Here is a 22,436-nt window from a genome sequence, read left to right on the forward strand (position 1 = left end):
TCAGGCCCTCTCCAGTGTCTCTAGCAGAGTTTCTGAAAGTGTAAGATGTAGGCAGTGACACAGGCCAAAGTTTTAGGAGGTACTTGAGATGAATTTCACTAGCACAGAGACTCGGGATTCAGGAATATCATTTTAATCATTTACTTTCATTTGGATCTTCTTGTGATCCTTTCCATATGTCTAAGAAAAAGCATCAGTTAGCGTCAGTAAGTCAAGATCAGGCCTTAGACATTTGCCGATCTTTTTAACAAGCCTATAGGTTCAGCTCAGAGCAGTAGTGAGGGAACAGTGTCAAATTAGAATTTAATAACTGTATTGAGTTTTCTGGACTTATTTAGAGCAAGTAATATGGGTTTACTATTGACCGTAGTGATAGTAAATTTCCTTTTAAAGTAAAGGTACTCAAGAAAAATAAATGCCGATTTAGTAAAGGTTCTCATAAAAAATAATACAGGGGACACAGCACTACAAAGGAGGTATAAAGGAACAGAGCTATAGACGAAATCTCCTGTGCCTCAGACCCAAATGGGCTTAATCTCCAACCACAGCCCTCCTTCATAAATCCTCTGCTGTGGACTCAGAGGCCTCTCTGCCCCGTACTTCCCCTGCTCCGTATCCTTATTTATGCTGTTCTTTCCATCTGCACTAGCCTTCCTCACTTTTTGACCGGCTGAAATTCTATTTATTTTGAAGTCCCGAATCAAATGTTTTCTTCTCTGGGAAGTCTTCCCGTAAGTGTTTAACTTCTCATTTACTGACCCATGTGCTTGTCCTTCGGCTATGGTGCTTATTTTATTCTCTCTCATGTTAGAGTTTGTTCACACATTTACCCTACTATATTGTAAATTCCTACAGGGCGAAAACTATGCCATTTATATATTTCTGCTCCCAATATAGATATTGAAAATGCCTATATATATACATATATATATATATATATATATTTGTAAATGAGTAATGAGTGGGGATTTTTGATCTTATCTCATTGTCTGCTCCAGAACCCATAAGTAGCATTTTTTTTTCTCTTAATAAATGAGTAGCTTTAGAAATTGGTCTTAATATAAATAAGAGTAACTCGAGCTTATTGAGTGGTAAACAACTTATGAAACACTTCCTAAGTCCCTGAAGAGAATAGATTTTTATTAGTCTCCTCAATTTAAACTCATATGATTCTGGCTTTTTTTTTTTTTTTTTTGCCTGTTTGTTTTGTGTGTGTGTGTGTTGTTTTTCTGTGGGGATGAGTAGGTGCTGAGCTGTGTTCCCATCTACTTAAGTCTGGGGACTTGAAGAAAGGACCTTAAAAATTAGAATCAACCACTTATTCTTTTATCCAACAACTATTTTTTGATGGCTGGTGTGGTTCCAGGTTCTATGCTTGGTACCAGGCACACAGAGAATCAAAGCCACCATTCTGCCCTGGAGGAGCTGAGCTGTGATCAATTACACCACACTCCATGAAAATAGGGACACAAGCCTTGCTGCTTTGCTTCAGGTGACTAGCAACTGACAGTAAATGAACTTACTGGACACCAGCTTTGTGTGCCAGCTCGTGTGCCGGGTACTGGGGATGTGTGTACTTCTCTGTTTCAACTGTATTTGCCACAGTGTATGATTTGTGACTTTCACCCCGTAAGACAGTATCTGGCCAATCAATAATAATAAGCTCCATTATTTTTAAATAATGGACTCGTAGAACCATGGACTCTTAACGATTATAAAAGCGCTAATCATTTGCCTGGCAAGATGCCAACTGGCCTTAGCACTTGCTTTCTGAATCATTCCAGTCAGTTCTGTGCCAACCATCTATAAGTCTCTGATGATGGCCCATCTCATGACGCTTATGTTTGCTCAGAGAAAAGAGCTTATGCCTGTGCCCAAAGCAAGCTCCAGGGGCCGACACAGTCAGGCTTAGTGACTTGGCCTCATCACCATGGAGGCCACAATGACAAGCAGGACCGACCTCACACTGATCCGAAGGGTACTGAAAAGATGGTACTCAAATTATAAATGTATATAATTTGATATATTATTATTTTGCGAAGACTCAGCCATTCCTGGTTCTTAAGAGTCTTGCACACACACAGCCTGTTTCTATGCTTTATGGAAGACTAAGACACATCTAAACAATCTCCTTAATATGGAGATGCCAACTGGAGCAGCAAGAGCTCTCCTTCTGATTGAGTCATGCTTTCCCTTCATGCCCAGTCGTGATTTTAGAAAAGACTCATTAGCAGAATGGAATGGTTTTAGTAGACTACCAGTGACTAAATACTGATAATGAAAAACTGGGAAGTATACAGGTGGTTCAAACACTGTGCTGTCTTTCAAAACATACCAAGAAAATTCATTTCAATTTGAATAAAAGTGGACAAATTACAGATACTTATTTTAAAATGCAATCTACCTTAACAAGACTTAAACCACATGTTGGCTTTTTTTCTTTTCTCTTCTTTTTTTACAATTTCACCTACATAGGCTGGTTGACTAGTAACCATAAAGGATTTCTTCCTTTGCAAGAAAGACAGTCTATAAAAAGGAAATGTAATATATGCTTAAATCAGAACATCCAAGGCTATGTGCAAAATAGATTGGAAAGTGCTTAAGAAAACTTAAGGCTGTATTGGAAAGGTACAAAAATCTGCAGCATTCAAAAAATAAACTTGTTTGGAGAAAGAAGCGTGTTGCAATTTTTAGTCACATCCCACCTATCTGTCTTCAGAATGTGAAAAAAACTGCTCATCAAAAACACTGGGTAAGGAAGAGGAACATTATTTTTACCTAGCTTGAAAACTGCTATGAAAAGATAGTCCTCTGGGGCCAGAGCAGGTGCAGCCGAAACAAGACAGATCTACAGCCACTGTTGAAGGATCACATGGAATGAGGAGGTGGGGAGGGGGGAAGTGTGATGTGACACTAATATGAAATTCTTATCAGGCTAAAATGCCATTAAAGTTCTGGATATCCTATAAAACCCGTTTTGTGAATGCTTTCTTAATTTAATATAAAAATGTTATCACAACCATGATATTGTCCCAGATAGCTGGTATCTTAGCCAAATTATAGCTTCTTCCTTTACATTCTTCTGAGAAATGCATATGATATTTAGGGAAAAGAGAAATAGCTTAAGAGAAATAGCAAGCAAACCTCATGAGAGGGCTTAGAAGAGATTCGTATAAGAAAGTCAAATGGGAAGACCCATGTTAAGTACCATCAGCTGACTTGATAGAACCAGTCCTGCATTTGGAAGCAGAAACTATAAAACAAGGGCAATCATGATTTGTTATGATGATCCTCCATTATATAACAGAATAAAGACTGTTTGACTCTTAAAGGTGCCAACAGTAGGCAGCATGGAGCCACTGCTGGACCCACAGCTCAGTTTACACATTGTGGAGAACAGTACTGCAAGAAGACTTTAGATGATTTTCTTAGGCAATGGAAAGTCATTATGCCAAGGACCACGTTTTAACAGCTTCAATTCTAAGTCTGTCTCAAGATCCACTCCTCCACAATGGCCAGATTAGATTTCTTAATGACTCAGTGTTTCTACTGATGTTACCCAAGGTCAGTGAAGTCAAAACCCAGGAGACTAGACCCCATGACAAATCAAAGGACTTCTTTCACATCTTGCTGCCTTATCTTAAGGTGGACACTGGAGGTAGTTTTTTTTTTTTTTTTAACGTACATTAAAAATAAACTATGCTGGAATCTACCTGGTACTGGTCAATATAGCTTGGGTCACTGACTAACAGCTGTATGATACTGGTACTTAATACTTGAGCCAATGTCAATGTTGGATCCTTGGTCACCAGAAGTAGTTTATAGTTAGTCCTAAATATTTTATAAAGATTATTTGAAAAAAAAACAAACCTTCCTGATTTAAGCTGTGGCAAATATAAATTCATTGTCTGAACCTCAAAGTAAAATTAGAAAAAGTCCTTTGTAATTTATACTATCACATTGTGCTTGAAACAAACTTGACAAAAATGATGTTTCTTTAAGATTGGGGGTCAGTAAACTTGTTTTGTAAAATGCTAGATAGTAAATATTTTAGGCTTCACAGATCACATATGGTCTCTTTCATACAATATTCCCCAACCAGTGATTTTAAAAGGTAAAAACTGTTCTTATTGTGGTCTGTTTGAAAACAAGCATGGGTGAAATCTGACTCATGGGCCACAGTTTACAAAGCCCTGCTTTAGATATCTCAGGATCCTGAAAAGAATATTTTCATTTCCTCCATTCAACCTAATATTTGTTGCTATAACAACTGGTCAATAAGAACCACCAATTAAGACAAAGACTAATCCAGATAAGACCTCTAATAAAAAGTAAAACTGGATAAAGTGTCATGAAAAAAATCTCCTGCTATCTTTCAAAGAGCCTACCTACTTGGACTTGTTAAGTAAGCACAGCACTGAAGGATGTGATATGATTGTATGAGGAAGTGAATCCTGGTCGTTTAAAACTCATGAGGCTTTTTTTCCAGAAGGCTGTGGTCAGAATGCTGGGAAGTTCTGCAGACCAAGGGGAGCAGTACTTGCTGTGTACATTCCTCACAGGAGTAGTGCTAGGTTATCTATTACTGTTCAGGAGGCTTTCAGGAAGTACCTGTGACATGAAACACACTGCAGGACTGAAGTTGAGTGGCACAGGGGACAACACCAGTGATCTTAGAACGTGGGAAGCTTCGTGAAAGGAAAGGTGGAATGCTGCTTTAGGGGCACTAACTTCTGTCCCTATGGTTCTCTGCACTGTGGAGCTCCCTCACTAATGTCACCTCAGGATGGGGTTCCCTCTGCCTTCCCCTTGCAAACCCCAGTCAGTGATCAGAGCCACACAGACGCTGAGAGCCCATAAAGCAACACCCAAGATCAAAGACCAAGAAGCTCTGTCAGAAGTCTGTGTGCTCCCGCAGAGTCAATGGAAATACTTTCAGGCTGAACACTGAGAAGTGTTTCAAGCAGTGCTGTACCATGCTTGTCACGTTTCCCTGAGGCCTTCTGCCTGTCGGTCCAGCGCATAATGAAGGTTTCAGATTTCCAAGACCAATGTGCCTGCACTCCAAAAGTTCACCGAGTGCTACTTTTACCCCTGCTTCAAAGAAATTTTAAATTAACACAGAGCTCCTCATTAACCTCTGTTAACTTACTAAACAGTAAAACTCTACTTGCCAACGAACCAGTTTCCAGAAGATGATAAAATAAAGATGTAAGAATGTTTTTCCACATTTAACATACACTATTCCCATTAGTAGTATTCTTCATAATGACTCTTGTAGGGTTCAACTTTAATACATGAAGTCACTCGTGAACTGTTACAAAACAGCCTTCTATTTTTCTGACTGATGGGTACACATTTGTGTAGAACTATTTCCCTTATAGGTCCTCATGGAGCTATGGTAGTGGTATTGCTCTTGACCTGACAGAATTAGATGACTTGTAGGGTCTCATCTGACCCAGATACTAAAGGTCTCTGGGCTGTAGGGCTCCAGATGGTACTAGATATTGTTTTTATCTTTGAGGAGTTGAGTTCACGTGGGCCTTTCATATCCCCATTTGCACAGAGTGTAGAATACCACAGACACTCAAAGAATACCTCTAAAGTAGAGAGAAGACTCATCCCCTCACCTCACCAGGATCAGATAAGAGTTTTGAGCATATTATGCCAGTGACAAATGACTACAATTGCCTTCCTGGTTCTTCCTCAAGACCACATCAAACCTGCCTATCATGGCACCTTCATTCCCTTTACCATCCAACCATGCACCATCACACCCCTACCCCAAACACCTGTTCCCTCATGAGAAATGCCAATGACCTTAGTAGGGCTAAAAGAACAGGGATCCAGATGACACAGGAGGTGAATGGTGGATGAGAAGAGTAGCAAAAGCTATCAGTATTTCAGAAATGGAGAATCTTTAAACAGGAATACAGAACCTGACAGAGTGGCCTCTCACTTCACACTGACAATCCTGAGCTTCTTAGAAACTATTAAAAAAAAAACTACCTTACTACTCGAAAGCACAGTAGGCAGACTACCATAATAATAGAGAAACTCATCCCTTTCCAGACGTAGAACAAGTCAGAAATTCTAAGGGCTGGCCACCACTAAACTAGATTAAAATTACTAACCAAAGCTGATCTTTCCGTATCGGATGCTTCATTCTGTGTTGCTTTCTAAGATACAAGCATAAAACTACCTCAAAATAATGGCAAGTGGAGATTCAGGATAATTCTCCATAGATACCTAGCCTGTCCCCAGTTTTGTTCAAAAACAGAGAGCTTATGATCACTAATATACCCAATCACATGAAATATTGGGAACCACTTCTTTATTTTTTTAAATTAATTTTTATTGGAATATAGTTGCTTTCCAATGTAGTGTTAGCTTCTACTGTACAGCAAAGTGAATCAGCTATATGTATACATATATCCCCTCTATTTTGGTTTTCCTTCCCATTTACGTCACCACAGAGCACTGAGTAGAGTTCCCTGAGCTGTACAGAAGGTTCTCATTAGTTATCTATTTTATACATAGTATCAATAGTGTATATATGTCAATCACAATCTCCCAATTCATCCCACCCGACCCTTTCCCTTCTTGGTGTACATACGTTTGTTCTCTACGTCTGTGTCTCTATTTCTGCTTTGCAAGTAAGATAATCTATACCATTTTTCTAGATTCCACATATATGCGTTAATATATGATAATTGTTTTTATCTTTCTGACTTAGTTCACTCTGTATGAAAGACTCTAGGTCCATCCAAGTCTCTACAAATGACCCAATTTCATACCTTTTTTATGCCTGAGTATTATTCCACTGTATATACATACCACATCTTCTTTATCCATTCCTCTGTTGATGGACATTTAGGTTGCTTCCACGTCCTGTCTATTGCAAACAGTGCTGCAATGAACATTGGGGTGCATGTGTCTTTTTGAATTATGGTTTTCTTGGGGTATATGATCAGTAGTGGGATTGCTGGATCATATGGTAGTTCTATTTTTAGTTTTTTAATGAACTTCCATACTGTTCTCCATAATGGCTCTATCAATTTACACTCCCACCAACAGTGCAAGAGGGTTCCCTTTTCTCCACACCCTCTCCAGCATTTATTGCTTATAGATTTTTTTAATGATCGCCATTCTGACCAGTGTGAGGTGATACCTCATTGTAGTTTTGACTTGCATTTCTCTAATAATTAGTGATGTTGAGCATCTTTCCATGTGTTTGTTGGCCATCTGTATGTCTTCTTTGGAGAAATGTCTATTTAGGTCCTCTGCCCATTTTTAGATTGTTTTTTTTTTTATATTGAACTGCATGAGCTGCTTGTATATTTTGGAGATTAATCCTTTGTCAGTTGCTTCATTTGTTGACATTTTCTCCTATTCTGAGGGCTGTCTTTTTGTCTTGTTTATGGTTTCCTTTGCTGCGCAAAAACTTCTAAGTTTCATTAGGTCTCATTTGTTTATTTTTGGTTTTATTTTCATTACTCTAGGAGGTGGGGTGAAAAAAGATCTTGCTGTGATTTTTGTCAAAGAGTGTTCTGCCTATGTTTTCCTCTAGGAGTTTTATAGTGTCTGGCCTTACATTCAGGTCTTTAACCCATTTTTAGTTTATTTTTGTGTATGGTGTTAGGGAATGTTCTAATTTCTTTCTTTTACATGTATTGATAGCAGTTCAGTTTTCTTAGCACCACTATTGAAAAGGCTGTCTTTTCTCCACTGTATACTCTCGCCTCCTTTGTCATAGATTAGATGACCATAGGTGTGTGGGTTTATCTCTGGGCTTTCTATCCTCTTCCATTGGTCTATATTTCTGCTTTCGTGCCAGTACCATACTGTCTTGATTACAGTAGCTTTGTAGTAGAGTCTGAAGTCCGGGAGCCTGATTCTTCCAGCTCTGTTTTTCCTTCTCAAGATTGCTTTGGCTATTTGGGGTCTTTTGTGTTCCCACACAAATTGTAAAATTTTCTGTTCTAGTTCTGTGAAAGATGCCATTGGTAATTTGACAGGGCTTGTATTGAATCTGTAGATTGCTTTGGGTGGTAGAGTCATTTTCACAATATTGATTCTTCCAGTCCAAGAACATGGTATATCTCCCCATCTGTTTGTGTCATCTTTGATTTCTTTCACCAGTATCTTATAGTTTTCTGCATACAGGTCTTTTGCCTCCTTAGGTTGGTTTATTCCTAGGTATTTTATTCTTTTTGCTGCAATGGTAGGGAACCATTTCTTTAAATCAAGAAGGTTACTAAATTTAAGTTTCCACTATGTTCACTGGCAAAAGATATTTTCTGCCAATCCAACTCAAGCTGAATACTTTGAGCCTTACATTGTGGCTTTTGTACTTACAGGCCATCATTCTTACATGACGTTTCATAAGAGGTTTTAAAGCTACAACAAGAGATATCACAAAGTCTGCTAAAACTTATTTTTAAATTGCATCTTCTGTTAGAATATTAAATACAATTTGATAAACTAAAAGAGTACATTTTATGTAACACAGATAGCTTTTAGAACATGAAATCTATAAGAAGAGACATGAACACAAAGATATTAGGTACTAGTCACTCAAAAATCTTTTGTCCCTGAGCCAATGTGAAATACTGAGTGTCAAATATCAATTGCCATGTCCCAGTGATTTTTACTATGATATCCTGTCACTGTGATACAAAGCGTCCTATGAAGGATAGTCAAACAAGGGTCATCTGGTCAGGTAGCCCATGGCTAGAGCATCACTCTTCCAAAGTCATGACTGTGGACTGTCATAAAATCTGGCGAGGTTACACAAAGAAGAGAGGGAGCTTGGTTTTTAACAGTCTCTACCTTCATCCCTAAAACGGGGTCAGACATGTTACAAATGTTTGCCCTTGGTCATGAAGAGAGCTGTGGATCAATTAAATCAAATTATTGCCTCAACTGGAGGAGGGGGGGAAGAATCTTAAGTATCCCTGTGGGAGGCAAGTCAGGAACATCTTCACCCTAAGTGTAAAAATGACAGATAGTGTCTGGACTTAATTTTTCATAGTACTACAATCATTAAAGCAATGTAAGAACTACAAAGGTAGTTGAGCTGAAAAACCATCTCCCTTTCTTCTTCCTCTCTTCCTGTTATTAGAAAATAGTGGTTACTAGAAAAGCAAGACTTCAGGGTAGGAAAAGGGCAGGAAGGAGAAGCATATGAAGCAGCAAACTTAAGGGATTCAAGTCTCTTCAAAGAGCTCACAGACCCCTATGTGTGTGTAGGTGGCTTTCTTCTTGTATGGCTTTGGGAGACAAGGCTGATTTAGAGAAAGGCAAGTATACATGGCTTCTACATGTTCAAACAAACAGGAATGAAAATGAAAAGACAAGTCACAGAAAATATTTGCAAAACATATATCTGATAAAGAACCGGTAGCTAGAATATATAAAGAACTCTTAAAATTTAACAAGATAAATGACTCAATTTAAAAATGGGCAAAGTATTTAAAGAGACATTTTGCCAAAGAAGACACACAAATGGCTAATGACCGCAGGAAAAGATGTTCATCATCATTAGTCATTAGAGAACTGTAAATTACAACCACAATAAGATACCACTTTATACTCACTAGAATGGTTATATAATTATATAAGACTACACACACACACACACACACACACACACACACACACACACACACACACACATATATATATGACTGACAGTGTTATATATCCACATATATGTATATGACTGACAATGTTGTCAAAATGTGATGAAACTTGAACCCTCATATATTACTGATTGCTGGTGGGAATGTAAAATGGTGCAGCCACTCCTAAGTGTTTACCTAAGAGTAACAAAAACATATGTTCATACACAGATTTCTATACCAAAGTTCACAGTAATCCTATTTATAATAGCCCCTAACAGGGACTAGATGTGTATCAGTTGGTGAATGTATGAACAAAATGTGGCTTATCTTTACAGCAGAATACTATTCATCAGTAAAAAGGAACAAACTATATACATACTATATAACGTGGCTGAACATTAAAATCTTTAAGCTAAGTAAAAGAATCCAGATGCAAAAATAAACTACATATTATCTGATTCCACTTCTATGAAACACTCAGAAAAGCCCATCTATGGAGACAGACAGCATATCAGAGGTCGCCTGGAACTGGAGGGAGCAGGGACTTAATGTAAATGGGAACAAGATTTTGGTGAGGGCAATGAAACTGTTTTAAAACTCAATAGTGGTGATGACTGCATAGGTGTAAACAATTACTAACAACTATTGAATTGTACAATTAAAATATGTATATAAATTACACCACAGTAAAATTGTTAAAAAAGAAACCCACAAGCATGACAAGAATCCTCTTTTCTTTTTACACTTTAGCCAAAAATTATGGTGGAACTCTGTGTGAAGTTTTTTTATTCCTTTATTTATTCACCAAACATTTATTGAATAATGGCCATGTACTCAAAATGGCTTTGACTTCGCCACCATGCTACGTTTAAAATATTTGATGACTGGGCCTTTTCCAACATCCCTAGGAATTTGGCAGTGATCAGACTATTTATTAATCCATGGGATTCTGAATCAGGGACAAAACAGGGCTGAAAATGGCAGACTGGGGGAATTCAAGGATTGACAATCCCCTCTGTGGGGCCTCAGGAAGCATCAATAGACCAGATTCTGGTCGGGCAGGTTGGCAAGCAGGAGGGACACAGTTCATCCAGTCGCACTGAAGGGAGTCAAGCCAAGCAGCCCTCCTGTGAACAGTAGGTGCTCTATACCACAACACCAGCTCTGGGATACAATTCTAACACCCACCTCATTCCCTAACTGAATTCTCATAACACTAAGCAAGCCCACTGAACTGTACTAAGGCTATAAAAGTTCAACATTATAATAGAAGGCAGATTTGTCCAAACTCTATAAATGTTCAAAATTTGTACATTTTATCACATATAAAGGCACTTTTTTGTTCTTCAATTTCTTTTGTTATTCTAGTGCTATTTTGCAATACAGTAACATTAAAAATAAATGATATAAGGGATAAGAAGATGTAGTACATATATACAATGGAATATTACTCAGCTGTAAAAAAGAATGAAATAATGCCATTTGCACCAACATGGATAGACCTAGAGGTTATCATACTAAGTGAAGTAAGACAGACAGAGATTCCACCTATCACTCATAGGTGGAATCTTAGAAAAAGATACAAATTAACTTATTTACAAAATGGAAACAGACTCACAAACTTTGAAAACAGACTTATGCTTGTCAAAGGGGAAAGGTGGGAGGGAGGGATAAACTAGGAGTTTGGATGTACACACTACTATATATAAAATAGGTAATCAACAGGGACATACTGTAAAGCACAGGGAACTCTACTCAATATTCTGTAATAACCTATATGGGGAAAGAATCTGAAAAAGGATGGATATATGTATAACTGAATCATTTTGCTGTACACCTGAAACTAACACAATATTGTAAACCCACTATACTCCAATAAAAATTACAAAGAAACGAAACTGAGCTATTTGTAATGAGGTGGATAGACCTAGAGTCTGTCATACAGAGTGAAGTAAGACAGAAAGAGAAAGACAAATACCATATGCTAACACATATATATGGAATTTAAGAAAAAAAAAATGTCATGAGGAACCTAGCGGTAAGACAGGAATAAAGACACAGACCTACTAGACAATGGACTTGAGGACATGGGGAGGGGGAAGGGTAAGCTGTGACAAAGTGAGAGAGAGGCATGGACATATATACACTACCAAACGTAAGGCAGATAGCTAGTGGGAAGGAGCCGCATAGCACAGGGAGATCCGCTCGGGGCTTTGTGACTGCCTGGAGGGTTGGGATAGGGAGGGTGGTAGGGAGATGCAAGAGGGAAGAGATATGGGAACATATGTATCTGTATAACTGATTCACTTTGTTATAAAGCAGAAACTAATACACCATTGTAAAGCAATTATACTCCAATAAAGATGTAAAAATAAATAAATAAAGGATATAAACTTTAAAAAGAAACAGAATGTAGAAAATCCTTCAGGCAAGTAGGGAACACTTGAGTTTTTGCCAATCAAGCCCCATTGATGTCTAAGACATATATTAATTTTCTTAAAGACAAAATAGCTTGAATGTCAGGACCTCTACATTTAGACTTTATGTTCTTTCTTTTTATCTGGCACAGTGGTTCTGAAGCTGGAGAGAAGGAGGACGCTGCCCAGAACTGCATACACACACCCTGTGTAATGTACTATATGGATGACCTAAAGGGTTTTCCAAAATGGGAAGACTCTCAGAACCCATACTGCATAAAATCTGGACATTGGCATGGATGTCCGGATGGGAGGACTGTGATGAACCGACTAGGTCAACGAAGTTGGATTTCTAAGCTGTTCGGCTTCTCACTTTTTCTGCTTGAACATAAGTATTGCTGGTATTTTCAAACTGTACTCATGGGAACAGAATCTCAAAGCATCTTGGCAACAAATATTAATCCTTATTGTTGTCTCAGGAGGTAGACCAAAAAACAAACCCTATGTACATAGGAACGAAGAGAAAATCGCACTTGAGAGAGCACTGGCTTGCTTTCTGTAAGACTGTAACAACCAATTTATTTGGCAAACATTACATTGAGCACTGATGCTTTGCAAGGCACAGATGCATGATGAATGCTTTCAAACTGCAGACTTTTATAACTTGAAAGGGCCCATTTTAAAGTTGTGACTCATTTATGGGCCTGAAAATGCTACATCTGTATGTATGAATCAGACCCTGGAAGTATAAGTTTACAAGGTATTACATGACCATCATCCACAAATTACAAAGCCATTGATGAAACGCGTAGACTTTACCTAGCAACAGCTGAAACTTGAAGTGGTAAGAAATAATCTAATTATCCAGGATACTGTAATAAACCAAGGTGCCAGCAGGATGCATAGTTTATGACTACTTTTACAACTACTGAAGAAACTTGATGACAAGTAACATGCTTCAAATTTAAGTAAATCAACAGGAAATGAGGCCATCTCTGGGGATCAGGGCTTGAAAAAGGGCAGGCCTTTGAGTGAGTCTCCTAAAATGTAAGAAATAAATCATAGACGGCAGATCAAGAAAACAAGCTCGTGTTCTAAAAGTGTAGCCTCTCATTTCGCATCCCCCTACATGTGATCCTATATAAATAATAAAAAAATAAATAAATAGAACAAATGAAACTTTCAGATCCCAGCTACCTCTCCTCCTTGAAAAACTGGCTTATATCACATTAAAAAAATAAAGCAAATGAAAACATTTGTGAAACTTGAAAATTAGAACTTACATCATTTAATCATCCTAAATAGTTTATCACATATTGAAACTTAAAGTTCAGTTTTATGTAAAATTGTCCTCTATATAGAGGAAGTCACAAATGTATATGATTTGAGAGTAACAGGTTCACACCTACTTATAAAATGGTAACCACCACAATGGTTAATTAAGTTCCTAGATGTAAATAACTACCATTCTATAATTTGGCCTTATTGGTTCTGAGGAATAAGGGTATTCATTTTACCTTAGTATGTACAAAATTTAGATGATATTCAGAGCACATATTCAATAGAAAATGGAGGCCTAAATCAGATGTCCTCTATGAATTGGTGCTAAAAGTGTAAAAACCTGTTTAGTTACAAAATAAGGTATTCTAATCCTACAAGGACTTTCCTTAGCAAGTCCTCCTTCATAATACTGATATCTGAAGACATAACCAATTCTTGTGCTAAAACAGCTATTTTATATGAAATATATGTTGTATAAAGTTTCATTATGGGGCATGATTTGACATAGGATATAACATTCTATGTTATAATAAAATAAGTTTCAACTGCATTTCAGAAATCACCTTCCAAACAATTAATAAGAATGCAATGTGACCATTAGTGACAGAGTTAAAAAAAAAAAGGCTAAATTGATTAATGGAAGAAATGAAACATGCTTTTAAGACACTGAATAGTAGATTCTAAACACAATTCAAACTCCACTCCTCAGGTTGCCTTGGAAAATTAAAAAATAAATACCAAATGTGTTTCCATCTGTTTTTAGTGGTGGAAAGAATTTATTCTTAATCCGCCTAAAATGCAGTTTAGATTATTAGAAGCTATTTAAAATAAATTTCATTGTTTGCTTCTCTAATTTTCCCCCTTTGAAAAAAAAGCAAAGCATTCTTAAGTCATTTTTTAGAAATTTACTCTAACTACTGCCTATTAGTTAATGCACACAAATGCTCTTAGTTTAAAACAATGAGATGATTAAAAAGAGTGTTTTAGCTACTAATGTCTTAACTAAAGGAATCTTTTCCAGACACAGAAACAGTGCCAGCATGTCTAGTTTATTACACATTTCTACAATGTCACTTTTCTGCTTGGTAACATTGCCAACGAAGTTCCCAGTTTGCCTTTCTTTCCCCTTCTTCCTCTCCATCCTAAAGTTGGCTCCTCTCCCACATTATAAAACTTGTAGCAAAAATAAAAAGAATATATTGAACCAAGAAACATTTCTAAAAATTCTCAAACTGTATAGAAAGTTACAACCCCTTTCTATAACCTTTGGAAACTTCAGTGTTGACATAGTACTATGTTGGCCAAATAAATGTTCTTTTCCCCTCTTGGATATTCTCAATGCACATTCACATAGTAAATGTTCTGAGAAGTAAAAAAGAAAAAAAAAAAACACTTTTCTTTATGTAATACAGCACTGGCCCATGGTATCCAGTCCTACCCCTTGTAAAACAGCTACTAACCTTCCTCCAAAACAGTGTCTAGTGAAACACACTTTGGGATGAACAACTCACCTATGCCATCTTTACAGAGCCAGTGAAGCCTCAAAAAGATTAGGTCAGGATAGGGTAATTCCTAATTTTCAGGACCACAAGCTCTGGAAGTCAGACTTCTTCTAAGATATAAATGTTCCTGAAGTTTCTCCTGAACAGCCTCAGGCCACACTTCCCAGGCTGCTTCAAAAGGGAGTGTTCTTTGCAGGCCTGATGTCACCTCAACACAAGGCCAGACCAGAATCAGAGAGAGAAGGGATATTGTAATCTGGTCTGGGGCAGCCTCCTCCTGACAAGTGTAGGGCACAGAAATAATGCCAGACACTTCCTGCTCTGCTTCCCTCTTATCAAAGAGAGAAAGAGGGAGAGAGAGAGATGAAGGAAGGGAGGAAGGGAAGAAGGACGAAGGAGGAAGGAAGGAGGAAGGAAGAAGGAAGGAAGGGAGGAAGGAAGGAAGGGAGGGAGGGAGGAAGGGAGAAAGGAAGGAAGGAAGGAAGGAAGGGAGGGAGAAGGGAGGGAGGGAGGGAAGTAAGGGAGGGAGGGAGGGAGGGAGAAAGGAAGAAGGAAGGAAGGGAGGAAGGGGGAAAGGAAGGAAGGGAGAAAGGGAGAAGGAAGGGAGGGAGGGAGGGAGAGAGGGAAAAAATAAAAGAAAGAAAAAGAAAAGAAAAGAAGAGTTCTTATAACTTATAGGTAAATCAGAGGTACATGATCTGCCAGGGTTAGTGGATAATATTTTCCAGAAACCTCTAGATGTGCTGTGCTCAGTAGAAGGAGACAGATAGGTTTTGCCAAACAACTGCTCCAGAAAGCCATCTGCCTTTCTCTCTCTCTCAAAATCTCTCTCCTTTAAAAAATATTTTTAGAGTTATTCTAATAAACTGAGAAGAAAATTTCTGTCAGGTGTGAATCCCCTTTTATAGGGAAAGAATATTTGGATGAATCAAAGATGGACCTGGTGGAGCTCATTCAAATCCAAATTCCAAACCAAATAATAAGTGAGTTGTGTATTATATTTAAGTATTGCAGATTTCACAAAGGAAAGGAAGGAAGGAGAGAAGGATGGATGGCCAGAAGGAAGGCCAGAGAGTAAACATCTAAGGAAATGAAAGATGCAGGCTACAGCATGTTCAAAATTAACTTGGAAAAACAAAGTAAATTTTAAAAATACCTTTGTATCTTACACATTACAGTCTAGAGATTGTGTGTAGCAAAATGGGAAGTTTAATGAAAAACAGAATGTGGAAAATCTCCTACTATCACAATGCTGGTTAATGATTTTCTTCTCAACACTTGTACAATTATAAAACGTTATCTTTGGAAGAGAAAAGCTTATCAATCCATGCAGTTTTGCAATGAAGAATCCAAGGCAAAAAGAAGCAAGCTGGTTGACCCGAGGTCACTGAGCCCCTAAATTGCACTACTGGGACTAAATCCCATGATTGTCCCAATCATGGCTGTGGGCTCTTTCCCTTCCCCAACCCATGGATTTGTTCCCTTTAGGTAACTGTTGGCTGCAGACTCTCATTCTTGATACGAAACAGACAATTTTCACTTTCTTGTGCCTTTTTATGTGAAAACAAGGATGATCCGTCATCTAACAATCTCAGCACGTTAAAAAGCACACATACTTTGGGATGTGAGAAGGTTTGGCACAGCTTGCCTCAGGCTCTCCGTGTTTAGGGACAATGGGTTAAAAAGCTAAGATGAACGATTTTGAAAAGAAAATGAACGACATGTGCACGATTTTGAAGCTGTGTTATTGAATTGGCCCTTGGGAAGCAGATGCGCTAGGGACCACCCATATAAGTGTATGTGTTGTTCAATTATGCTTTTACCTCCATTGTTATGTTGTTGTGCACGACATTTAAGGAAGAGTAATCTTCATAGACTAATAGGTAGATCAACTAAGGTTTTCCATATTTATTCTTGAAACTTTATAGGTACAGCTGCTCCAGACAATATGACAAGCCTCTAAATACCATGATTGCTAGGAAACAAAGCATTACCATAAGCAGTCTACCTTTCTTTAAAAGGAAAAACTTTAATCCCTCAAATGCCATATTTATGTAGAGAAGTTCTAAAAGAGATTCAGGTACATAATATTAAAAACCTGTCATTACAAAATTTCTCATAAAAGCAGATGGACTTACCAAACATGCTGGCCTCAGCTCCCTCCCTAGACCCCCTTAAAATGACTAGAAAACAAACAAAAAAAGCACAACCCCACAGGGGTTATGAGTGCCAATACGGTAATAAAGTAGCTAGAAAGCCAACTGACCAGTGATAGCTTGAGAAAAGAGAATTCTAGACCAGCAGTGGGGAAAAGTCAGGAAGCAATCATATTTGCACTGAGAACCAGCAACCTTGCCCCTGCCTACACACACACACACACACAAAAGACTCAGGAATTCTCGGCACCAGTACCTCTATGAGAGGAGATAAATGACAGAGCTTTCAACGTGAGGACAGGTTCAAATACTGCATAAAAGCAGTTAGACATCTAGATTCCCTCTTCCACTCTGTGTAACTGGTAATGCCTTTTGCCAACCTGGAAGAAGTCTGCAAATATATTGTCTGGAGAGGTAAAACACAAGGTCTATGGGCTGACTGCAGGGCGTTAAGCGCTGGAGAGAGTAAGCCTATTCCATTGCAACTAGGAAGACAATACACGTTCACATATTAACTGCTGAAACCCCTTCTTTGCCCCGTCTTTCAGTTCCCAGAACACTGCCACCTAAGCATCCACTTTCATGGCAGGACAGTAAAAACACTTCCCATGAGCCAGTCGGATTGTTCAGAAAAAAATAAAAATACGTAAAGATACTGAAACCGGTGTTCCATGCACCCACCCAAATTACCCTGTAGTGAAGTCCGCAGTCAACAAGTTCTAGATGTGTACAGAAAGCTTCTAATAGGTCTTTAGTGCCTCAATCTTAAGTATGAGTGGACAGCTAAGGTTACTTAAATACTTAAAGAAAGCTTCTAAGACAGACAGAAGCCAAAAACAAAAACGAAAAACAAACAAACAAAAAAAACCCAGAAAAATACATCTTTGGGGAAACAAAAAATATATAAAGGGAAAAAAATTTCAAACATTATCTCTAATATCTCTAGAGAAATAAAACAGTACATCTATGAAAAAAAGCATGATGCTAGTTTAAAAAATGGGCGTTTGAGGATCAAATATGGGACTCTGAAAATTAATACACAGTAAAGAAGAAGTAAAATTCCAAAAGAAAGCGTTTGAAAGATAAATTGAAGTTAACTCTATATATGAAGGGAAAACAGAGATGGAAGACAATACAGAAGGAAATAAGAAAAAACTAATAGAGGAAGGCTGATATCCATAAACAAAAAAACAGGAACAAAAATCATTAAATAATTCAAGAAAAGTTCCAAGAATTGAAGGAAATTAATTCCAAGATTGAACAGGCCCACTGGATTAAAATAGAATAACACCATGATATACCCTGGCGCAATTTTAGATCACTGATTCTAAAAGTTTCCAGGAAAAAAAAGGGGGGGATTAAAAAATGAGAATAGCATCAGACTACAGGACCCTGGATGCCAGAAGAAAATGAAGTCTTCAATATTCTTCGAGAAAGTGCTTTTCAATCTAGAGTTTTCTATCCAGCCCAGTGATCAATGAAGCAAGAGACAAGAATGAATGCTGCCATACCTGAAAGGTCTCAAAAAATATCTCTCTTACCTAGTACCTTTCCTCAGAAGCTACTGGAAGATGGAGTTTCCAAAATGAGGGAATAAATGAAGAAAGAGGGAGAAATGAGGTTCAAGAAAAAAGGTACTCAACATACAAACAAGGCAAAGGAAATCCCCAATACGATGGAGAAGCAGTTTACAAAGTCTCCAGAAATTAAAGTTCAAGGTGAAATGGATAGATTTTCCCCAATATATAAATCCAATATAGAAAACTGAGCAAATAAAAAGAGGCAATTATTAATTCCAGAGAAAATTTTTAAAATGTGCAGAAAAGGCAAAGTGTTTATAATATACTACATAGTTCAACTACAAGTGCAGTTCACATAGTCATAATAATATAAATATGCAATATGGATTATTGGTGTTTACATAACTTACTGAGAAGAAAAATTACTTTTTGGGGGGGTAGATTAGGGAAAGTATGTACATGAAAGTGAAAGAAAACTAAAACTCCAACTTCCCTAAAAATCTAGATGAAAAATCTAAAGGTAGCAAATAAGCAATGCCATTTAGAAATATGGAAAGCAATTACTAAAGAAATGGCTGAAGGAATTTAAAGTGATTGCCTCTGGAAAGTAGAAATGGGTGAGGTGTGTTCTGAGTTTGCTATTTTTGCAACAATTCTCATACAGATATTTCCTTTGTTAAACTATTTGTGTGTGTGTATATGAATGTTTGATTTTCAAAAACTAAATGTAAAAATACCTAGCTACTACAAATACCAACATCCTAATATTTAACAGTTCTATAAACTCCTAAGTCATTCCTATATGTCTATTGTTAATTTCAACTGGAATTTTCTTCACCAAGGTCACAAGAGGTTCCCCCCTCATTATGATAGAGTTCCTCCTGTTTACATAACAAATCTATTTTTGCTTGCTTGTTAAATGGCAAGGTTAACATCACAGATGCTCTAACTGATTAACCTAGACTCACTGAACAGTTTCTGAGTTCTGAGACCATGTGTAGGCTCTACACCACCAGAGCTCTTCAGACAATAAAACAAATACACACAGTCTCTTTTCACTAACTGTTGAGAGGTCAATAAAACCAAATATACACCTATAAGCCCCTTATCAGTAATCACGTGAACACTATTATAAATAGGCACTACAATCAACAAACCACTTTGAGACATTCCCTGAAGTTCAGACATCTTGCATCCCCACTTGTCCACTGGATTTCTGTCTCAACAATAATCAATACTATAACCAAAGAGGTGCCAAAATGATTCAGTATTACCGTTAAACAAATGTTTCTAATGGAAGTCTCCTATGCAATTTGTAGGTCTCCAAGTTTTGACAAGGATTATAAAGGCAGCCCTCTACTGAAAACTGATTAAATTAGAAAAGAAAATACATAATCATCAAGACATTGCTGTATGCAAGGTATCTTAAGAAAAGTTCTGTCACACTCATTTAAAAGAAGCACATTAGAGAACCCCAGATTTTCAAGAGTGAGTCTCTACATACCTCTAGTCTAAAATGCATTCTTTCTCCCACTTTCAAGGACACCATAAGACAAATTATGTTCTCAGGAAAAGAAACAAACTTACCTTTCACAAGCTCGGACAGTCCATGCAGCAATTATCCATAATGAGATACTAAAAACCAAGAGTACAGTTCCTGGGCATATAGTCATTAAAGTCTTCATAACAAAACGCGTATTGAAGTTTATCTTATTAAGTGCTCCAATGCTTCTAGAAGAGGCATCAGTGAAAAGTTTGCTGTGTAAAAGCATGACTCTGGCAATCAGATAGAGTCTTAAGAACATTGGTATAGATAAAATAATATCCACATCAGCAGTGGTGGTGGATGGGGCATAGGAGAAGGCAAGCCGGGCCGTCCATGTGAACGTATAATTCCCAGGTATGGGATGAATAGCACACACCAGTATTTCCAAGCAGATGAAGAAAATACGCTCATAAGTCATGGCTATTCTCCAGTCATCTGCTCCATTGTCCACCATGAACAACTGAAAAAATAAAGTAGAAAATCAGCTTCAGTATGGCATGAATGGTCCACAAGTGTTAGTGCAGATTTTTAAAATACATAACAGGTAGGTGACTTTTAGCAATCATGGCGAGCTCTAGGTCATAACTTCTAAACGCTAGCCCACGCACCGCAACGGAGAGTAGCCCCCACTCACCACAACTAGAGAAAGCCCGCGTGCAGCAATGAAGACCCAATGCAGCCAAAAATAAATAAATAAAAAAATTTAAAAATAATAAATAAATAAATGCTAGCCAGGTACACCATTTTAAGAAATTGGTATTGGCACAAAAGGAGAACTTTATTTTGTTAACAATTAAAATTACAAACTTGCTATACAGGAGCCGAAGATATTTTGGAGTCCATGCCCCTGGACAATCACGTTAGTGACATCATTTTAAAATAAGGGGCTTGGGCCTGTCAGTAATGTATCTCCTCCTTAGATGAAGTCAGAAGGACTTTCCTTATAACAAGTTGCTCTTCTCTTTCAGGGTCTGGATCTAAACCTTGCACAATTCTAGCCATATTCCCAGTGAAATCTATTTACAGGGCCTCTGCAATCAATTATACCCTATAATGCAACAATGCCTGAGTGTTCTTAAAGGAAATCTTATTCTTGGCTTCTGAGAGGAAATCACAAGGGACCATAGTCAAATGTGGCAAAAACATTTCTTCCAGCTTCCTCGCTCCTGCTCTATTTTTTTATCTCTTTTCTTCTGCTCTCCCATAGCCTTCCCTTGGATTATTAATTTGTTTTCCATCTTTCTTTCTCTAATAAAGTTTCCTTTTTCCTATTTCTGTCATTCTTCACTCCACAATGAAAGAAAATGAAAAGAAAGAAAAAGGAGATAGATAGACGATAGATAGATAGACCAACTGACCATAAAAGGAACAGAAAAGAATGTTTCCTGTCTTTGCTGGTTGTTCAGTAAACAAGTCCCCCAGGCTCTAGTCCATAAACAACCAAAGGCATCTGGAAATGTGTGGTGACATTTCTGACTGCCGCAGTGACTTGTGAAGGCTACTGGCATTTAGAGCCAGGAAGCCAGCGGTGCCAAGCAGGCTGAGATTCTAAGAGTCCCACGCACAAAAAAGACCTGTCTGCCCAGAATGCCGACAGTGCTCCCCCACTGAGAAAGATGACATATTCTTTGCCTTTTGGTAAGTAGCCAACTTATGTAGAAAGCATGAGATGAAAGCAACCCAAGTGAGAACAGTGTGTTTTCAGGTAAGTGAGTCGCAAAGGAAGGTGGCTGAGCAGACCCCCAGGATGACTAGATTCTATGATCTCTGCTCCTCTGGGGTCAAAAAAGAGTCATTTTCCCACCACTTAAATGGTTACAAATTCCCATTCTAGGGTAATTATTCTGCAGGTCCTAGCTACTGCCCATGCTGTTATTCAAACACTGCCATCAGCGCTACTTTGCAAGGACAGGAATTTGAGGACAAAAATGATCACTTCTTTCTGGTACTTCAGAAAGTTAGAGAACAAGCAGAATCCCTTGTCAAAATTTTAACAAATTAAGTTATGGCAACATAATGGCTTTGGGTATGCCTTTATCATACCTTTTCATCTAGGGACCTCAAAGTGTTTGATAAATAAATGCTAACAGACAGTACAAATTAGATTTTCCAGTGTCCAATAAAGAAACAGATCATAAATAAAGCTGCCAAGTTGGCTATATAAATATTCCTGTTCAGTTCACCACTTTCAATATCACGTTGGCATAAAGGATTTCATTAATAAAGATATACAAAATATTGTATAGAAAAAATGGTAGACATCTTCTAAACTTTATCTCAGTAAGTATTTACTGGGTACTTTATAACTCTAAAGGAATGTGACCCCAAAATCTTTTAAGGTGTTTATGTCCAAAAGAATGCATCCCTCCAACTAGTTACTTTGAGAGG

General features: G+C 37.8%; 1 protein-coding gene across 3 annotated transcripts in view; it reads right to left on the minus strand.

The window, feature by feature from the left end:
- Positions 1-22,436, minus strand: part of KCNN2 (potassium calcium-activated channel subfamily N member 2) — a 178,862-nt gene that overhangs the window by 113,800 nt on the left and 42,626 nt on the right. For 2 of the 3 annotated variants that reach the window (XM_032627154.1, XM_032627155.1), the window contains exon 3: positions 20,090-20,508. The exons of the other annotated variant lie outside the window; for it this stretch is intronic. In XM_032627154.1, the coding sequence (XP_032483045.1) occupies positions 20,090-20,508 (419 nt within the window). The remainder of the gene's footprint in view (positions 1-20,089; positions 20,509-22,436) is intronic. 3 annotated transcript variants of the gene reach the window in all.

The sequence above is a fragment of the Phocoena sinus genome, chromosome 3 (assembly GCF_008692025.1).
Source record: "Phocoena sinus isolate mPhoSin1 chromosome 3, mPhoSin1.pri, whole genome shotgun sequence".
In the NCBI taxonomy this organism is placed as follows: Eukaryota; Metazoa; Chordata; class Mammalia; order Artiodactyla; family Phocoenidae; genus Phocoena; species Phocoena sinus.